This window comes from Emydura macquarii, unplaced genomic scaffold, assembly GCF_026122565.2.
Source record: "Emydura macquarii macquarii isolate MOO-44397 ecotype Brisbane River unplaced genomic scaffold, CSIRO-AGI_Emac_v2 contig_499, whole genome shotgun sequence".
Taxonomy (NCBI): Eukaryota; Metazoa; Chordata; order Testudines; family Chelidae; genus Emydura; species Emydura macquarii.
The window spans coordinates 4,265,779-4,284,113 of record NW_027130636.1 but is presented as its reverse complement, the minus strand read 5'-3'; the positions used below and the strand labels follow the sequence as shown (position 1 = coordinate 4,284,113).

The following is an 18,335-nucleotide window of genomic DNA, read 5'->3' as shown; positions in this document are numbered from 1 at the left end:
CTGATGAAGACCTTGCCTCAGTGTCTCAAGTGTCAATCCAAGGTTCTTCCCCATACTCCTAAAGAGGGCACTTTCCAGAAGCCTTTGCTGCAGCTGTAACTACTTGTGGCCCACGATTACCACCAGTGCCTTGCTGGTATGAGCACCCTTAGAGTGCATCCTCCTACGCCTTGTGCGCCTTCTCCATGGCCATATTGGGACTCTTAGGTGGCTTATAGCCAACAATTTTCCAGAGCATCTGGGACCTCCTGCCATAGAGAGGGGCAGCTTACATCACCTGCTCCCTCCAGGAGACCTGACTTTCAAGAGGAATCTTTCAAGGAGTAGGACGCTAGAGCTGATTAAGAGAGTAGAAGTTCGCAGATAGCATGGGCAAATCTCTGCTAACATTAAAGAACTATAGAGCTACCTCATGTTCTTTTGACATTTACACACCCACCTACAAAAGGAAGCTCAGCAAGTCTCAGATGGCCCAGAGATCCCATCTTGCTCCATTCCTTACCTCTCAGACGATGTATGAATTTCACCAAAAGGGAGAGATTCTGGAGAAGGAAGCTCTCCGACACTCAGCCTCCCACCTTGCAACTGTCCACCTCCAAGCAGCAGTTTTGACAGATTGGTCAAAGGCTTGAAATGCCATCCTCATCCTCTTCAGGTGCACTGATTCACCAGCCTTCCTCCCTTTGGCGACGGGCTTCACCACTTCAAGTGTGCCTGGGAATCGGTCACTACAGATGAGTGGGTTTTGGATATCATCTCCCCAGGATACACCATCCACTCTACTACACCTTCACCCGTGAATCCTCCTTCCCCATTCCTTTTCAGGACCCCTCTCACAGGAGCTTGCTTCGTCAAGAAATAGACACTCTTACACTTGGATGCTATAGAACCAGTCCCCAGGAAGCACAAGAGGACGGGGTTTTATTCAAGGTACCAGTACCAAGACTAGAGGCTATTCAATATCTATGTGAAGGCACTGAAATTCAACATAGTGACACTTGCAGCAATAATTCTGTCACGAGAGCAAGAGGATTGGTTCTTAGCCCTCAACCTTCAAGATGCATATTTCCATATTGCTATGTACACCATACCAGAAACGATTCCTGTATTTCACTGTTGGCCAAGTCCACTTTCAATACTGAATTCTTCCCTCTCTTTCTTGGTGTTTACACTCAAACACCTGAATGTGGTTATGTCTCTTCTTAGAAATTGCTTAGACAAACTAATCAAACATAGGGCCTGATCCAAAGAGGTGTGAAACACCTGAGTGCATGGTACCTCTCAGGACAAGGCCTTTAGATCATGTAATGTTTCCTCTTTCACATCAGTCTCTTCAATATTTTAATCCCCTTCTCACACTTCTTTGAACTGCCTCAATTGTATCTACATAGCACGCTTGAAAGATGTTCAGAGCTGAACACAATATTTCAGATATGGCTTCAGCACAGAGAGAAGGGAGAGAAGTCTGTCACTTCTTTGTTTTATGGCAGCGATATCTCTACATAAGCAGGCAGCCCCGTCATATTGCATTATAAACTCATCTTTAATTTTCTTTCCATCATCACCTCTAAATCTCTCTTCACTTTACTACTTTATTATAATTACCTTCTCTTCCACAGCTTTTCAGCCAGCAATCATTCCATTTAGCCGTCCTCATAACCAAGCCAGTTTAAAGAAATGTTAATAGTAACATTTAAGGACTCACTGTGGCACAGGTGTTTCAAGTTTTGTACAGCACATGTAAGCTGTGCCCAAGAGGTGTCTAAGAGCAGAGCTGCTACAATACTGTTGAAACTATGCCAGTAGGCATGTTGAAACTGTGCCAAAGCTGTCTAAGAGCACAGCTGCTACAATACTGCACAGTACCAAACAGAAAGAACAGACTGCTGTGCAGTGGAACACATCACAGAATAAGTACAATTGTAAAGTGTATTGCACCATTTATTCTCTAAAGGTTAGCAAATAGTTTGCTTTCAAAACTTGTTTCCATTAGTTTACTAGGGACTGCAGTCAGAATGAAATTATTCAAAGTGTAAGGTTTTTGAGACAGGAAGACCATGTCATTTTACCTCCTTGTAAACGCCTACTAACTTGATTGCTTATGCTTATTGGCCCTTTAAGATTATGTAGGCTCTCAAGACATCTAGACAGACTTGTGTAGTGCTGGTGGTCATGGTATCTGTAAGTACCCATGACATAGGGAAAGACTTTAGGTACCAATGACATAGGGAAGGATAGGCTGCTAGGTAAAAGATTGAAGTCCAGGACCTCCATGATAGCATTCTGTGAAATGCTTCAAGTTTCACGTGCAGGGTCAGTTAGACAGGCAGAACTGCAGACTCTCAATTTGTGGATGAGACGATGGTGTAGGGAGGAGGGGGTTAGATTTATTAGGAGCTGTGGGCCTATACAGAAAGGATGGGCTCCAACTCAACCAAAATGAAACCGGATTGCTGGCATGTAAAATTAAAAAGGTGGTAGAGCAGTTTTTAAACTAAGGGCTGGGGAAAGCCACCAGGTGCAGAGGAGCATGTGGTTCAGACAGAGACATCCTTTAGGGGATGATTAATTGAGATTCTCTATATCCTAGTAAGGAGGAGAGGATGAAAAAAGATAAAAGATGGGTAGGCTCTGATGAGAAAATATCAAATGAAAGAGTTCCATTCAATTACATCACTGTAATTTTTAGCAGACTGCTAAAAAGTGACATTTTTTTAAAGTGCTTATAAAAATGCTAGAAGTCTAAATACGAAGATGGGTGAACTTGAGTGCCTCGTAATAAATTAGAATATTGATATAATAGGGATCAGAGAAATTAGGATAATCAATGGGAAACAATAATACCAGGATACAAAATGTATCAGAAGGAAGAATTAGGCCATGCTGGTGGGGAAGTGGCACTATATGTGAAAGAAAGCATGGAGTCAAATGAAATAAAAATCTTAAATGAACCTAACTGTGCCACAGAGTCTCTCTGGATAATTATTCCATGCTTGAATAATAAGACTATAGCAGTAGGGATATACTACCGACCATCTGACCAGGATGGTGATAGTGACCGTGAAATGTTCAGGGAGATTGGAGAGACTATAAAAATAAAAAAGTCAATGAGGGATTTCATCTATTCCAATATTGACTGCGTACATGTCACCTCAGGACAGGATGCAGAGAGAAGGTTTCTTGATACCTTAAATAACTGCTTCTTGGAGGAGCTGGTCCTGGGACCCACAAGAGGAGAGGCAATTCTGGATTTGCTTCTAAGTGGAGCACAAGATCCTGGCCCAAGCGGTAAATATAGCTGAACTGCTTGGTAATAGTGACCATAACATAATAAAATGTAATATACCTGTGGGGAGGAGGAACCAAAGCATCCCACCATGATAGCATTTAATTTTAAAAAGGGGAACTACACAAAAATGAGGAAATTAGTTAAAACAAAAATTAAAAGGTACAATGCCAAATGTGAAATCCCTGCAATCTGCCTGGAAACTTTTTAAAGACATCATAATAGAGGCTCAGTTTAAATATATACACAAAAAAGTGCCAGCATGGCTAATCAATGAAGTAAAAGAAGCAGTTCGAGGCAAAAAGGCATCCTTTAAAAAGTGGAAGAAAAATCCTATTGAGGAAAATGGAAAGGAGCTTAAACTCTGTCAAAGTGAAGTGTAAATATATAATTAGGAAGGCCAAAAAAGAATTTTGAAGAACAGCTAGCCAGAGACTCAAAAAGTAACAGCAAAATATGTTTAAGTGCATCAGAACCAGAAAGCGTGGTGAACAACCAGTGGGGCCACTGGACGATCGAGATGCCAAAGGAGCACTCAAGAAAGATAAGGCTATTATGGAAAAACTAAATAACTTATTTGCATCGGTCTTCACAGCTGAGGATGTGAGGTTGATTCCCAAACCTGAGCCATTCTTTTTAGATGACAAATCGGAGGAACTGTCCAGATTGAAATGTCATTAGAGGAGCTTTTGGAACAAATTGATAAGTTTAACAGTAATAAGTCACCAGCACCAGATGATATCAACCCAAGAGTTCTGAAGGAACTCAAATGTGAAATTGCAGAGCTACTAACCATGGTATGTATCCTATCATTTAAAGCAGCTTCCATACCAGATGATTGGAGGATAGCTAATGTGACACCAAGTTTTTTTTAAAAGGTTCCAGAGGCGATCCTAGCAATTACAGGCTGATAAACCTAACTTCAGTACCAGGCAAATTGGTTGAAACTATAGTAAAGAACAGAATTATCAGATAAATAGATAAATATGATTTGTTGGGGAAGAGTCAACACAGTTTTTTGTAAAGACGAATCATACTACACCAATCTACTAGAATTCTTTGAGGGGGTCAACAAGCATGTGGACTAGGGTGATCCAGTGGATATAATGTATTTAGATGTTCAGAAAGCCTTTGACAAGGTCCCTCACCAAAGACTATTAAGCAAAGTTAGCATTCATGGGATGATCCTCTCTTGGATGAGTAACTGGTTAAAAGATAGGAAACAAAGGATTAAGGATAAATGGTGAATTTTCAGAATGGAAAGAGATAAATAATGGTGTTCCCTAGGGGTCTGTGTGTGGACCAGTATTGTTGAACATACTTATAAATAATCTGAAAAAAGAGGGTAAACAGTGAGGTGTCAAAATTTGCAGATGACGCGAAACTACTCAAGATAGTTAAGTCCAAAGTAGACTGCGAAGAGTTACAAAGAGATCTCACAAAACTAGGTGACTGGACAACAAAATGGCAGATGAAACTCAATGTTGATAAATGCAAAGTAATGCACGTTGGAAAACATAATCCCAACTATACATACAAAATGATGGAGTCTAAATTAGCTGTCACTACTTAAGAAAGAGATCTTGGAGTCATTGTGGATAGTTCTCTGGAAACATCCACTCAACGTGAGCAGCAGTCAAAAAAGCTATCAGAATGTTGGGAATCATTAGGAAAGGAATAGGTAGTAAGACAGAAAATATCATATTGCTTCTTTATAAATCCCTGGTATGCCCACATCGTGAATACTGTGTGCATATCTGGTTGTCCCATCTCAAAAAAGATATATTGCAATTGGAAAAGGTAGAGAAAAGGGCAACTAAAATGATTAGAGATATGGAAATGCTTCCATATGAGGAGAGATTAAAAAGACTGGGACAAAAGGAAGTATTTCTTCACAGAATGCACAGTCAACCTGTGGAACTCCTTGCCAAAGGATGTTGTGAAAGCCAAGAATATGACTGGGTTAAAAAAAATTAGATAAGTTCATGGAGGATAGGTCCATCAATGCGTATTAGCCAGGATAGGCAGGGATTGCTGTTTGCCAGAGGCTGGGAATCACCAACAGGATGGATCACTTGATTACCTATTCTATTTATTCCCTCTGAAGCATCAGGCATTGGCCACTGTTGGAAGACAGGATATTGGGCTAGATGGACCATTGGTCTGACCCAGTATAGCTGTTCTTATGTTCTTATGACAAGGTAGGTGAGGTAATATCTTTTATTGGACCCACTTCTGTTGGTAAGAAAGCAGGGTGGATTAATTTTAAATCACCAAGAGGAAATCATTGATTTAAATCAAGTACTTCTTCACATATTCCTTAAACAATGGTGCATATCTGATCACTAAAACGTGTTAATTTACAATTCAATACAGCATTTTACATCTAGGAGGGTATACTTTGTGTAAATTTTTTAGATAACTTGATTTTTATTAATTTAGGAAACAGTACATAATACTCATCAGTGTCAATCTGCAGATGCAGCAGCAGTACATTAGGAATGGTAACTAAATCACACACACAAACATAATAGCACTTTCATTTTATTAAACTAAATCTTAAATGTTACATAAATGTTTCACATTTGCAATTGCAGTAGTTTTCTGAGTTGCCGGCTGATGGCTGTCCTTAAGTCTTGGGGTTTTTTTTAATTTTCAAATTTTATTAACTCAACAGACAAGTCATCACAACACTAAACGTGCACTGCCTTAAAACTTCTACAACTAGCTTTCATCTTCCCCACTCCCACTGTCATTTTTATTCATAGACTGAAACAGAAATACGAGTTTTCCTGCATTTTTAACTCCCAGTCAATTTCTTAGCTTTGAGTGAATAATACCAAATGATGAAAATGTTCTCTCTCTGCCTGCAGAGGAAGCTACTGCTGTGAAAAGTTGGCTTAGGAACTGAAGGAACTCTGTTTCAAGGTGCATGGCTAATGATTTCCACTGATTCAGGGGAGTGACTTTGTTCAGAACATCATCAGTAAACATGTACTTGGCACGTTTTCCTTTTTTACCCCAGGAAGGAATTCTTCAAAATATTCCCAGATAGGGTCTCTCTTACGCCCAGAAGCCATGACATTTTTTCTGTGGCAAAAGTGTGGGGGAATATGGGAAACTGTGTGTGTACTGAATAATGTTTTCCCTTTTTCTTTCCAGTCCACCCCACTGTTCCTTTCTGTTCTGCCTCCGTCTTTTGTGTCTCTGTCTTTAAGACAGTTTCTTTACTAATCCCTTTGCCTTGCTTGGCCCAGCTCCACCACCACATAAGCACAGAACAACAACAATCCTATCTAGCCTGTGTCTTTTTTTGCACTTCTGGATCCCATGGGCGGTCCAGGGGACACAGTCGAGAGGCCCTTGCTTGGTCGTATCGGAGACCCAGACGTCGCACCCCTTGGAACTCAGAGCTCCATCCAGCATCGAGGTCCATGATTGAAGGGAGAAGGAGCCAAGAGCCTCGTCCAGCTCTTCCCCAGACAAAACAATGGTGGGCTCGTCAACCACCCCCATCCCAATGGACAACAGAGCTCATCAGGAGCTTCTAAGATGGGTGGCTCAGAAGTTGGGTTGCAGGCGGAGGAGGTAAAAGTCAGTGGATCCCATGGTGGATATTCTGATGTCAGAAGGGCCCTCAAGGGTAGCCGTGCCACTCATTAAGACAATTCAGACCACAACAAAGACCTTGTGGCAAACTCCCGCTTCAATTTCCCAGACAGTAAGGGGCATAGAAAGAAAGTACTTTGCACCCTCCCAGGGATATGAATATTTGTCCACAGACCCTCAGCCGGACTCGCTAGTGGTTTCGGCAGCAAATGAGAAGGAAAGGCAAGAGCAGCAGGGCCCAACACCCAAGTCAAAGGAGCCCAAAAGACTGGACCTGTTCGGAAGAAAGGTCCACTCCACAGGTGGGCTTCACCTGCAGATCGCCAATCAGCAGGCGATCCTTGGCAGGTATAACTTCAATTCATGGGAGGCGATGTTGAAATTTAAAGTCCTTCTCCCAGCTGACTCCATGTCCGAGTATGGAGCGATGGTAGATGAGGGCAAGGCAGTGGCCAGGACTTCACTATAGGCTGTGCTTGATGCAGTGAACTCAGCAACATGCACCATGGCCTCGGGATTAGCGATGAAGCGTAGCTCGTGGTTACAGGTGTTCAGTCTCATGCCGGAAGTTTAGTCCAGGATTCAGGACTTGCTGTTCAAAGGAGGGGGCCTGTTTTCAGAGCAGACGGACTCAAAGCTCCATAGTCTCAAGGACTTGAGGGTGAGTGAAATCCTTGGGGCTCCACGCACCTTCTACCAGTGGAAGCATTTTAAGTCTCAGTTGAGCCAAAGATTCTAACCCCCGCAACCCAGGCAGAACTTCTCAAGGAAGAGGGATAGAAATGGCTGGCGCAAAACCCCTCAATTTCATAACCAGGGCAGAGTCTCGGGCAAACAAAACCCCAGGGCCAAAACAGAATTTTTGAAGTCATGCCCAAGGGTGACACTCCAGCTCAGTATCTAGATCCTCATCCTCCCTTCCTGGACTGGCTATCCCATTTCTACTGGGCCTGGGCCCATATAACATCAGACAGATGGGTCCTACACACAGTAGAGCTGGGATACTCCCTCCAGTTCTCTTCCCCACCCTCCCACTCCCCTTCCCCGTCCCTCTTTAGGGACCCCTCTCATGAGCAACTTCTCATGCAAGAAGTGCATCAACTGCTGCATGCCAGGGTAGTGGAGGAGGTCCCCCCGGAAATGAGGGGAAAGGAGGTTTTACTCGAGATACTTTCTGATCCCCATGGCAAAAGGGGGACTCAGACCTATCCTGAACCTGTGGAACCTCAACAAGTTCATAAAGAAGCTGAAATTCTGCATGGTTTCCCTTCCCTCTATCATTGCCTCTCTGTATCCAGGGGACTGGTATGCCACCTTCAACCTAAAAGACGCCTACTTCCATAATTCAGTATTCCCCCGCCACAGGAGATTCCTCGATTTGTAGTGGGGCACACACATTACCAGTTCAAAGCTCTCCCATTTGTCCTCTCATCAGCTCTGAGGGTCTTCACCAAATGCATGGCTATTGTTGCGGCTTTCCTGAGAAGGAACCACATTCAGGTGTACCCCTACCTGGACGATTGGTTAGTCAGGGCACGTGCGGGCCCATGTCACACAGGTGAGATCGACTTTCGCCAATTTAGGGCTCCAGTTGAACACGAGCAAGGCAACATTGGAGCCCTTACAGAGAATAGAGTTCATTGGAGCAGTTCTGGACTCAGTCCAAGGCAGGGCAATGCTCCCAGAGACTCATTTCCAGACCCTGGGTGTGTCGATAAGGGGCTTCAGATGGTTTCCCACCACCACAGCCCGGAGTTGTCTCACCCTGCTAGGCCACATGGCCTCATGCACCTTTGTGGTCAGACATGCGAGGTTAAAACTCAGACCTCTCCAGTTGTGGCTCGCGTCGGTGTACCGTCCCCACAGTGACAAACTGGACAAGGTGGTCTCCATTCCATGTCAAATGCTGGAATCCCTGCGGTGGTGGCTAGACCCGCAGCAGGTTTACAGGGGAGTCCCATTTGCCGCTCTTCTGCCGTCTTTGGTGCTGGTCCCGGATGCCTCGGCTCTGGGTTAGGGGGCACACCTTGGTTCGCTCACAACACAAGGTCTATGGTCCATGGAAGAGTTGTCACTCCATATAAATGTCCAGGAGCTTCAGGTGGTCCGGTTGGCATGCAGGCTTTTCTGCCTCAACTCCAGGGAATAGTTGTGTCAGTGATGACAGACAACACCACGGCGATGTTCTATGTAAACAGGCAGGGAGGAGCACATTCCTTTCTCCTGTGCCAAAAAGCCATCAGCCTGTGGGACTTCTGCATAGCCCACTCTATCCACCTGGAGGTGTCGTACCTGCCCGGAATCCAGAATGAACTAGCGGATCACCTCAGCCAGTCCTTCACCACTCATGAGTGGTCTCTTCACCTGGATATAGCAAGAGACATTTTCCGAAAGTGGGGGTCTCCCCAAGTGGACCTCTTTGCGATGCACTCCAACAGGAAATCATCAATTCTTCTCTTACCCGAACCACCGCCTGGGTTCTTTAGCAAACGCATTCCTTCTTCCATGGGGCCAGTTCCTGTCATATGCCTTCCTACAGTTCCCTTTCATTCACAATGTCCTCCTGAAAGTCAGGAGAGACAGGGCCTCAGTCATCCTCATAGCCCCATCTTGGCCCAGGCAGCACTGGTTCGCAGTGTTGCCGCAGATGTCCATAGACACTCCAATCACTATGCCTCTGGTCCCAGACCTCATCGCTCAGAACCACGGACAGCTCCGCCACCCCAACCTGGGCTCACTTCGCCTCCCAGCATGGAGGCTGCATGGTTGAGCTCTAGAGAGGCCACGTGCTCACAGCAGGTGCGGGAGGTCCTCCTTGGCAGCCGGAAGCCATCCACCAGGGTGGAGTACTCGGCAAAATGGAAAAGATTCTCCATCTGGTTGTATCAAAAAGGTACTCCTCCCGATTAAGCTCCACTGCCCCTTATCCTGGACAACCTGCTGCACCTGAAACAGCTAGGGCTGGCTACTTCATCACTTAACACCTGGATCATTTTTATGTTGTTACAAGGAAGCTTTCATGGTCGTTCAGTTAATTATCACATGCTTTGGCTGTATTTAGTTTTGGAATGTTCACTTCACATTGACTCTCCATTTTATAAATTCAATATTTAATTTGATTTTTTTGTATAAATGTTGTAGTTCTCAACATTAAAGAAAATTGAAGTAGTAATTCAGCATTTATTTCTGATAAGAGCATGTCCCTTTTATTGTGCTTGTGCATATATTTATCTCTATAGATTGTCCTGTAGTTCTGGTTACTCAGCAACATAACTTTCCTTTAATTTCTGAGACTCTCACATAGAAGATGTTCAGTCTCCAGAACATATTAAAATTTCCTGTGATTTTAAATTTACTTAGCTCGATCTACATGGTACAATTATACTTCTCTTAGTACTAATAATATGAAGCAGTTCCTTAAAACCACTAGTGTATTTATATTTAATAAAATAACTTTAACAGAAATATGGAGTAACTTCTCAACAAGTATGAGAAGAGGGAGGTTGCTGGTAACCTGAGATCTGGCAATTAATTTCTCAGCTTAAAATCTCCTCTTTCTGTAAAACATAAAAATAGCTTGTGTTTCCTGCGTCAGGATATAGAACAATTCTGTTAGTAAGGTCCACATTTTATGGATGGTGTTGTCACATATTATAAATTCTACCTGCATGAGATCTCTGAAAGAATTGTTTAATCTGCACTGGAATAATTCTAGGGGCTTGGTCAGAAACAGTTCTATCAAGCCAGCAGAGGGAAAGCGTAGCAGAAGGTTGTAGTGACTTCAATGCTTCATCTTCACTGGCATGCTTTGCCAGACATTCTGATGGGGCTTCCAGGAACCATGATCCTTTCCTCACAGATACTTACCCTTCTTTTTTCCCTGATAGTAATTGACATGCTCCTTTTTACTGGGCATTATTAAGGGGAATTGCTTCAAACAGATGGATCCTAGAAGTCATATAGAAAGGATATTCTACTCCAAGCTGCTTCCCCTAAACCCCTTGCCCAGCCCTTTTTAGGAAGCCCTCTCATGAGAATATGCAGAGAGCTTTCTTTGGAAGCAAAGGTTCTTCAGCAGCTTCTGGATAAGGGATTCTATTCCCATTATACCTTATTGCGGATTTAAGAAGATAGAATAATTATATCCAAAAAATTCAGATCCCATGTGGTGGGTGTAAAACAGCAGGATTTGTTTGGAACTCTAAGCCTCAAAGGCACTTAATTTCATATTTTGCTCAGGCTAACTATGTATACAGTGTAATTGTAGTGGTGTCGGTCCTCGGATATTAGGGATAGAAGGTGGGTAAAGTGATATTTTTTATTGGACCAAAGAAACTATTACCTCACCCACCTTGACTGCTTAATTATGCTGCATTCCCCATTACTTGTTCTTGGGGTTCTACTCTTTTGTCTTTTAACAACTCCAAGACTCGGGGGATTCATATCTGTCCTTATGTCAACCGTGTGACATTATAATGAAAATTGAACAGCCCTGACACACAAACCTATTTGCTTATCTTTACCTTACCCTGATATGAAAAAAAAAATTCTTCGCTGTTTAAAAAAAAATAAAAACCTGTCCGGGTTCATGTATGATTTTGCAAGGCTGCCTTATCTATGATTAGCCAAAAGAGCTTTCTTTCAACAAGGAGTACAGTATAATTTGGACAGTATGCATAACTGTCTTCAGTTGGGCTCAGAATCAACCAGGAGAAAATGAACATTCATTCTCACTCAGTCCCTTGAGTTCACAAGGAGCCATTGTGGGCTCTACACTGCAACAACTTACTTATTGCATACTGATTCCTACAGGCTTGGAAGTCAGTTGTGCTATATGAGAACGGCAAAAATAACTTGACTGGCTTAGCGCACTTTCCTTCCTTCCTTGTTTCAAGAATGAGTTTGTGTGCTTCTTGGCAAACAACATTGCTAGCATCTATTCACTCCATAGGCAAGGAAGAACTTGATTCCAGCACCAAAATCAGGAAATGTCCAATTTCTGGAAGTTATCCGTTTGACATCAGATTAGACATTATTTGGGGATCGATTCCCTGTGTCTGTTTGTCGTCACTCTGCTCCTGATCCAGTGGCAAACCATGATGCCATCTCTGACCTCTTTGTTTACTCCCAGGGTTAGTCATCAGGGTTAGGACTTTCTGGTTTTGGGACTGGTTTTTGAGGACCCATATCCAAAATTACTACTAAAATTGACGAAATTACATTTATTCAGTTCTGACTGTTTTTCCTCTATTCCTTATTTACCTTGAGAGTAAATTGCATAGACAAACCATTAAAAGAATGTTTTGTTACTGTTGTTGTTAGAAGCATCTAGAGACCTTGACCCAGGGTCCCATTGTGCTTAAGCACCATATAAAGACAGTACATGACAGACAGGGAGCTGGAGAGTTTACAGTCTTAAAATCAAGCCACATGGTATGAGTGAAGCAAGCAAACTGATGGTGGGGGGAGGAGGGATGTAATAGTAAGATCATCATCTTTTACATAGACCAGTTTGGTAACAAACTGATCATTTTGAGTGATACTGACTTACCACCTTCCAAGCTGTTGTTAGGTGGAATGTTGTACGTGTCCTGGCAGATGAGTCTTATGTTTGTTCTGAAAGAGAACAAGGTAGGGACTGTGTGGATTTCTATGAGTAACTTTGCCCCTCATAAAAGGGGCAGCACTAGAGAGAGAAGGTGCAAGGTCAGTTTCTTCCACACGCACCTTCACAATTTCCCCCTTGCTGGGCTTGGCTGAGAGTTCTGATGGTGGGGACAGAGGGAAGGCTGGTTTGTAGAGATGTTAAATCGCAAGATTTTAGAGGTGGTTTAGATGTGTGACTGTAGAGCGAGGGTTAATACAACACCCACATTACAGGTTGGAGTAACTGGGCAGATGGAGGTGTTAGTCAGGTTATCACAGACAGGCTGGGGAGGAGAACAAGAACTTGGTTTTGAACATCCAGGAGGAGACCAAGATGCGGGTTTGAACAGAGGGAGCTGGGTCTGGAGCTGGGAGAGATTTGTGAGTCATTCATTAGATTACCCGATGCTAGAGTACAGAGGAAGAAAATAAGTGTGCAAAGACAGAGGCCTTTAGGAGAGGTGAAGTTGTGGGTGATGAATGCCCACCAAACAGAACACCAAAAATCAGTTAGAGGGGTGGGCAGATAGAGAGTGTCAAAACCAAGGAAGACAAGAAGAGGAGCATGGTTGACAGTGCCGAGTATAACTGGTAGGTCAAGGATGATGAAAATAAAGTACAGGCATTGAGAGGCTCAGGCAAACCAGGAGCATGGTGGTTTTGTATGTCTCCTGTATTCCTATCCTATGACACTGGATTAAGAGACTGACAGGGTTACGGTGCCATATACTGACAAAGAGTTCTGAAATCCTGTCCCTCATTACATGAGCCTCAGTCAGAACACCCTCCATCCAGTCAGACTTCCAGAGCCATAACTAAGGAAACTAGGGCTCAGTTGTTAAAGGAGTGAGGAGACTACCATGTCTCTGCCTTAAACACCCAAATGCTTGAGAATTCCATGCCCAAGTAGCAGAAACTTCTGTAACCAAATAACATCTCACCGTAGTCCTACATTGCGAGACTGCTGCCTCAGACCTACCAAACAATAGTGGCTTTAAGTGGCTCAGACCCAAATAGAAGTTTTGGGTCCAGGGGCAATTGTGGTTGGACAGAGCCACAAAAACAGGACGATGCAAAGGAAGAGTGCTCATCCTGATGAGAAGAAAGCTGCTTGAGTGTATGAGTGCCCAGGCAAACTGTACCACATCTGCTCACTGCTCTGCAGTGCAGCACAGGCTGTGGAAAGCCTATTTCATTCCATCCTACAAAGTCCCACCAGGGGTGCATTATGGCAGTCTGGGGCTGTGGTTTCACACCAAGGCCCCACCCCTCACTTAGAGTGGTAATTGCAAGAAGCCTCCTCTCCCCCTCAGAGAGGCCGAGTCAGAGGCCTGGGTAGCTCCTCGCCAAGGATGGCAGTAAGGGGCTTACCAAAACAGGTAGGATGTATCTACATGGGAGCAGACCTGCTGTGCCCTTCTCCTGCCCAGAATCCTTTGTTGTCAGAGATTGCCCCAGAGCAGTGGGGCTTGGAGTGTACATCCATTGAGAGGTATAAGGCAGTTAACACTCCGAGTTATTGTTCCAGGCTCTCTGCAGGCTCAGGCAGATGTCATTGCTTTGGTTACACTCAGGTCACATTTTTAAGCTTTCTTTGTAACCCTGAGGTCTAGAAACTGACTTCTTTTGTAATAAAAGCTTGAGGTTCTCATGAAATCACCTGCTTCCAGGAGCTCTGGGGTACTAGGCACATTGCCTATGGAATAATCCATCCCTGATACTGGCTATTCCGCCACATGTCCCTACCCCAGGTGCTAGCAGCCACAACAAACCTATCTTAAAAAAGGCAGCACGCAGATCTGTGGTGTCTTCCTTTATGGACTTAATCTAAAAGTTATTTTCAGTTCTCTGAATTGTAGCGTTGTTTTTCGTGGGTGGATGATTGTATGGTTGGGTATCAAACATTGGCAGGACCTGTTGCACAGATGACAGAGTCAGGGATACTCTGCATACTTTGGGGGAGAGATTGAGAAAGCACCCAATGGAATTAGGCGCATAAAGCTAACAAAGTCAACAGGACTTGTACTCCTAAATCCCTTCTGGGTTTTTGAGAGTAGTCCATAGTTAAATTGAATTTTATCTACATTATTAAAATCAATTGAAGTGATCTAATCTACTGTGATTATACTGTCTTTACTGTTATCTGCATTACTGCCATTGCTACTGTACAATGACATTACACACATAATAATGTGCGAGTGTATACTGGGTGGATTTTTATGTTGCTTTTGATATTTGCTTTTGCTACTCTACTTATAAAGATATCACATGATTTTAAGAGAGTCTTTTGAATACAGCAAAATAATGATTATTACTACTACTATTCAGTCACAGCCTAGAGTTGGCAGATGGCCTCTACTTCTCCTGTTTCTACCGATCAGTAATCACTTCCCCCTGGATCTCACAAATGTGCAAAATACAACATGCAGAGATAATACCAGATATATCACAGAAGAGTTGAGCTGTGTCCCCAGACACCTCCACCTGCCTCTCAGCCATACCTAGGTTTTTTCCTCAGCCTGTATTTCCAAAAACCTAGTTAACTTAAAATAGTGTGACTTATTTTGAGTTCATATTTGTGAAACGTAAAGAAATGTAAATCCTGTGTTTTTGTACAGGTTCGAATGCAAGCATTGAAATGCTTCTCAGTTCTAGCCTTTGAAAATCCCCAGGTATCAATGACTCTGGTAAATGGTAAGCTGAAAGCTTGAGTGGCTAAATATGTTGTTCATTTTACAAATTAACTGAATTTGAATTATTTCCTGAATCCTCTTTTTCATTGTTTGCAGTTTTGGTTGATGGAGAATTATTACCACAGATTTTTGTGAAGATGTTGCAAAGGGACAAGCCTGTTGAAATGCAGCTCACATCAGCCAAATGGTAATCCTCAGCAGGAGCTAGAGGGAGAGGGGCTGCACTGTAAATAATGCTTAAAATTGCAACTCTTACTAATTTTCTTGTCCTAACTCCTAGGTTGTGAAATTGGGGAAATGTTAATCTGTAGTCCATCTTGCACTTATGCAAGATAAACTCCTATACTCCTTTACAGTGTTGTTGTTAAATAATAATCAGTATTTATATTACGCTCGTACCTCAAGGTCCCAGTTCAGGGTTAGGGGCCTTATTGTGTTGGACACTATACAGATCTAGGTAAGAGTTAATCCCTGCCCTGAAGTCTAAAGTAATATTTCCTTCTGAAGGCTTCTAGTGTTGCTGGTTACTCCTTGGAAATTATTCCATTGCTATTTAATATTACTGGTTAATTTAAGATTTTCCTCTTTTTAGTTTCAGCCTGTTCCACCTTCTCTTACCACACCCATGATCATGGCACTATGCACCCTTCAGCTTAATGGGACTGAATTTCGTAGCAGTAACCCCTAAATTCTGTCAGTATTAATTTATTCTACCTCCATACCCTGTCTTTCCCATCCCTCCTCCCTGCACACCCCACACAGCTATGATTCATAGTTGTACAATGTGTCTGATTGGGTTTGACAGTGATTATTTTGCTGAATGGGTTTTCTCACTGTGTTCTGCAGGCAGCTAGGCTTCGCTCTCTGGAATGAGGCTCCTGGGAGAACCTCCTTCCCTCAGTTGTGTTAATTTCTATGGAATAAGTGTGCCCAGAAAATCAGAAGTGTTTACATGTACAGCACTGTACAGTTTGGGGTTCTGAGTACAGAGACCTCTGCTTGCTTAGTCCCATGGCAAACACACTAGAAAATGCATGCCAGAATTTGGAAATGTATTGATTAGGGTAAACGAGAGAGAATCAAAACAAGTTGTAAATCATTTTGATATTGAAATTGAGTGGGTATGCAAAACAAATGTAATCAAAAACTTATCAAAGCCCCTTTTTCAGAAAGAGGATGTTGGTTGGAGTCTTATTTTGTTAGGCAATCCCTCTCTTGGTGGGGTAGAAAAGGATGCATTCTGTTTATTCTGAGTTGTGAATAATAGGCACTCTTCATGCCTTTGACAGAACAAACAGATTCAAGTGGGAGAAGAGAGAGGATAGAAAGGTGGGGAAATACATATTATTGTTGACTTTCTCAAGATACGGGGTGACTGGGCAGTCACAGATGGATGCTCTGGGCTGGCAGTCTGGCCATAATGGCTGTTGCTCTGCACCCTGGCTCATATTCCTAGTGCAGAACATCATTCAGTTGGTCGTGTTCCTCTCCTTCATCAATCCTCCTCAGGCCAAGCAGGGCTCGATGGGCCATCTCATCATGCTGGTGTTGTGTGGTACAGCTGGTCTCAGGATCCAGTGAATAGCTGAGAGAGAGAGTGGGAGATGGAAATGCACGCAAAATGGAAGGGAAAACGGCAGGATCTCACATGTATCAGGGTGGAATCCTTGCGATTGTCTGTACTGGTGTGCCAAAGTCTGGGTGTCACAATCATCCTTGAAGCTCATAAATGAAGGAAAGTCTCTGAAGTGAAGTGGAGGCCTGTTGACCTTCTTCAGGAGTTTGTTTCCCATTTGATTCTCCCCCTCGCCCTCTGCCCCCCTGCCAAAGTTTTTCTTTTCTTCAGGACCCCAAAAGGGGTGGTGGACAGAACAGCCCATTCCTTCATTATTTAAACCATTTAAACCTAGTTTCTGACATCAGTTTTTATCCATTAACTGCTGATTCCATTTGCTTTTAGTGTACTAGGTATGATCTCAACACAGTCCTTGTGTTGTTTTAGTAGATCTTTTTGTTTGGACTAGTCCAGGCTTTTTGTCTTCGTTTTGTACCTTTGTCTATCAACATACATTGTTATAAGTGATTGTAATGATTTATGGACTTTTACTCACTTTCCAATAATTCAGCCTACAATTGGGATATGCCTGCTTGGCCCCAATTATTACAACACCTCTCAGGTGTCTCAAAGGGTCGCCAGCTTCAGCAGTTCATCTGCTTGGCTCTGCTTTTGCACTGATTGACAGGTATCTTAATTGGTCATCCTACATGCAGGAAGACTCCAGCACTGGCTTACTGAGCCCCGCTGCCTGGTTCCATGGAAGAATGCAGGGAGCACGTGCTGGGATCCGCTTACTTCCCCTTTGTGAGAAAATCTGGAAAGCAAAGGGAGCGGCAGGCTGGTCCTGGCATTGGGGTGGAGAACAAAACTCCAGGCATCTGGGTGCAGTAAATTCAATTACAAGGATGCTGAATTCTGTGGTATCTTGGAAAAATGCCAGATTCCACAGCTGTGGAATCGTGGACTCAATGGGGTCTTCGTTTAGATGCTGTTATACTTCTCAGAACTATTGTTTCAGGCTCTCTGCATGTATGTGTGTGTTCAAGTTAATCTCCATAACCACAAAAATAAAATGTTTTTGTTTTTTTAAAAAGAGCTGAGTTTCTGGCGTATTATTCCATGGCAAGAACTGAATTTTGTTGATGTGGAATGGTATAGTATATGGGACCTTGCCCATAACCATCTTAAGTAATTGGTTTCCTCCTGTTACGTTGTTGTATTACTTTTTCTGATACTGTACTTACTCTGGAGGTACCCAGTTTACTCTCCAGTAGTGAGGGTGAACAGCTATCAGGGATTACAAATATTTGTCCAGAATTGTAACAGTTTTGCCCACTTATTTCAGTATTTTGCCTTCACTAAAGGCATTTGAGAATGGAAATGGATATATTTCAAATCAGATAAGCAAACAGGCACCTCTGGAAAGGGGAGGGGGCTCTATCAAGCATGGCATACAAGTGCCTTTGGAAGTGGGAGGAATCTGCGCTGAGCACAGGGTGTGTACGTCTCTAGGTTGTGTGATCTGTAATGCCTATGTTAAGTG

The 18,335-nt window shown here is 43.2% G+C and overlaps 1 protein-coding gene across 6 annotated transcripts in view; it reads left to right on the top strand.

The window, feature by feature from the left end:
• The window catches only part of ARMC8 (armadillo repeat containing 8), a 187,472-nt gene that overhangs the window by 96,124 nt on the left and 73,013 nt on the right, over window positions 1–18,335 (top strand). For all 6 annotated transcript variants that reach the window (XM_067538782.1, XM_067538781.1, XM_067538780.1 and 3 more), the window contains 2 exons: window positions 15,160–15,235; window positions 15,331–15,421. In XM_067538782.1, coding sequence (XP_067394883.1) covers window positions 15,160–15,235; window positions 15,331–15,421 — 167 coding nt within the window. The remainder of the gene's footprint in view (window positions 1–15,159; window positions 15,236–15,330; window positions 15,422–18,335) is intronic.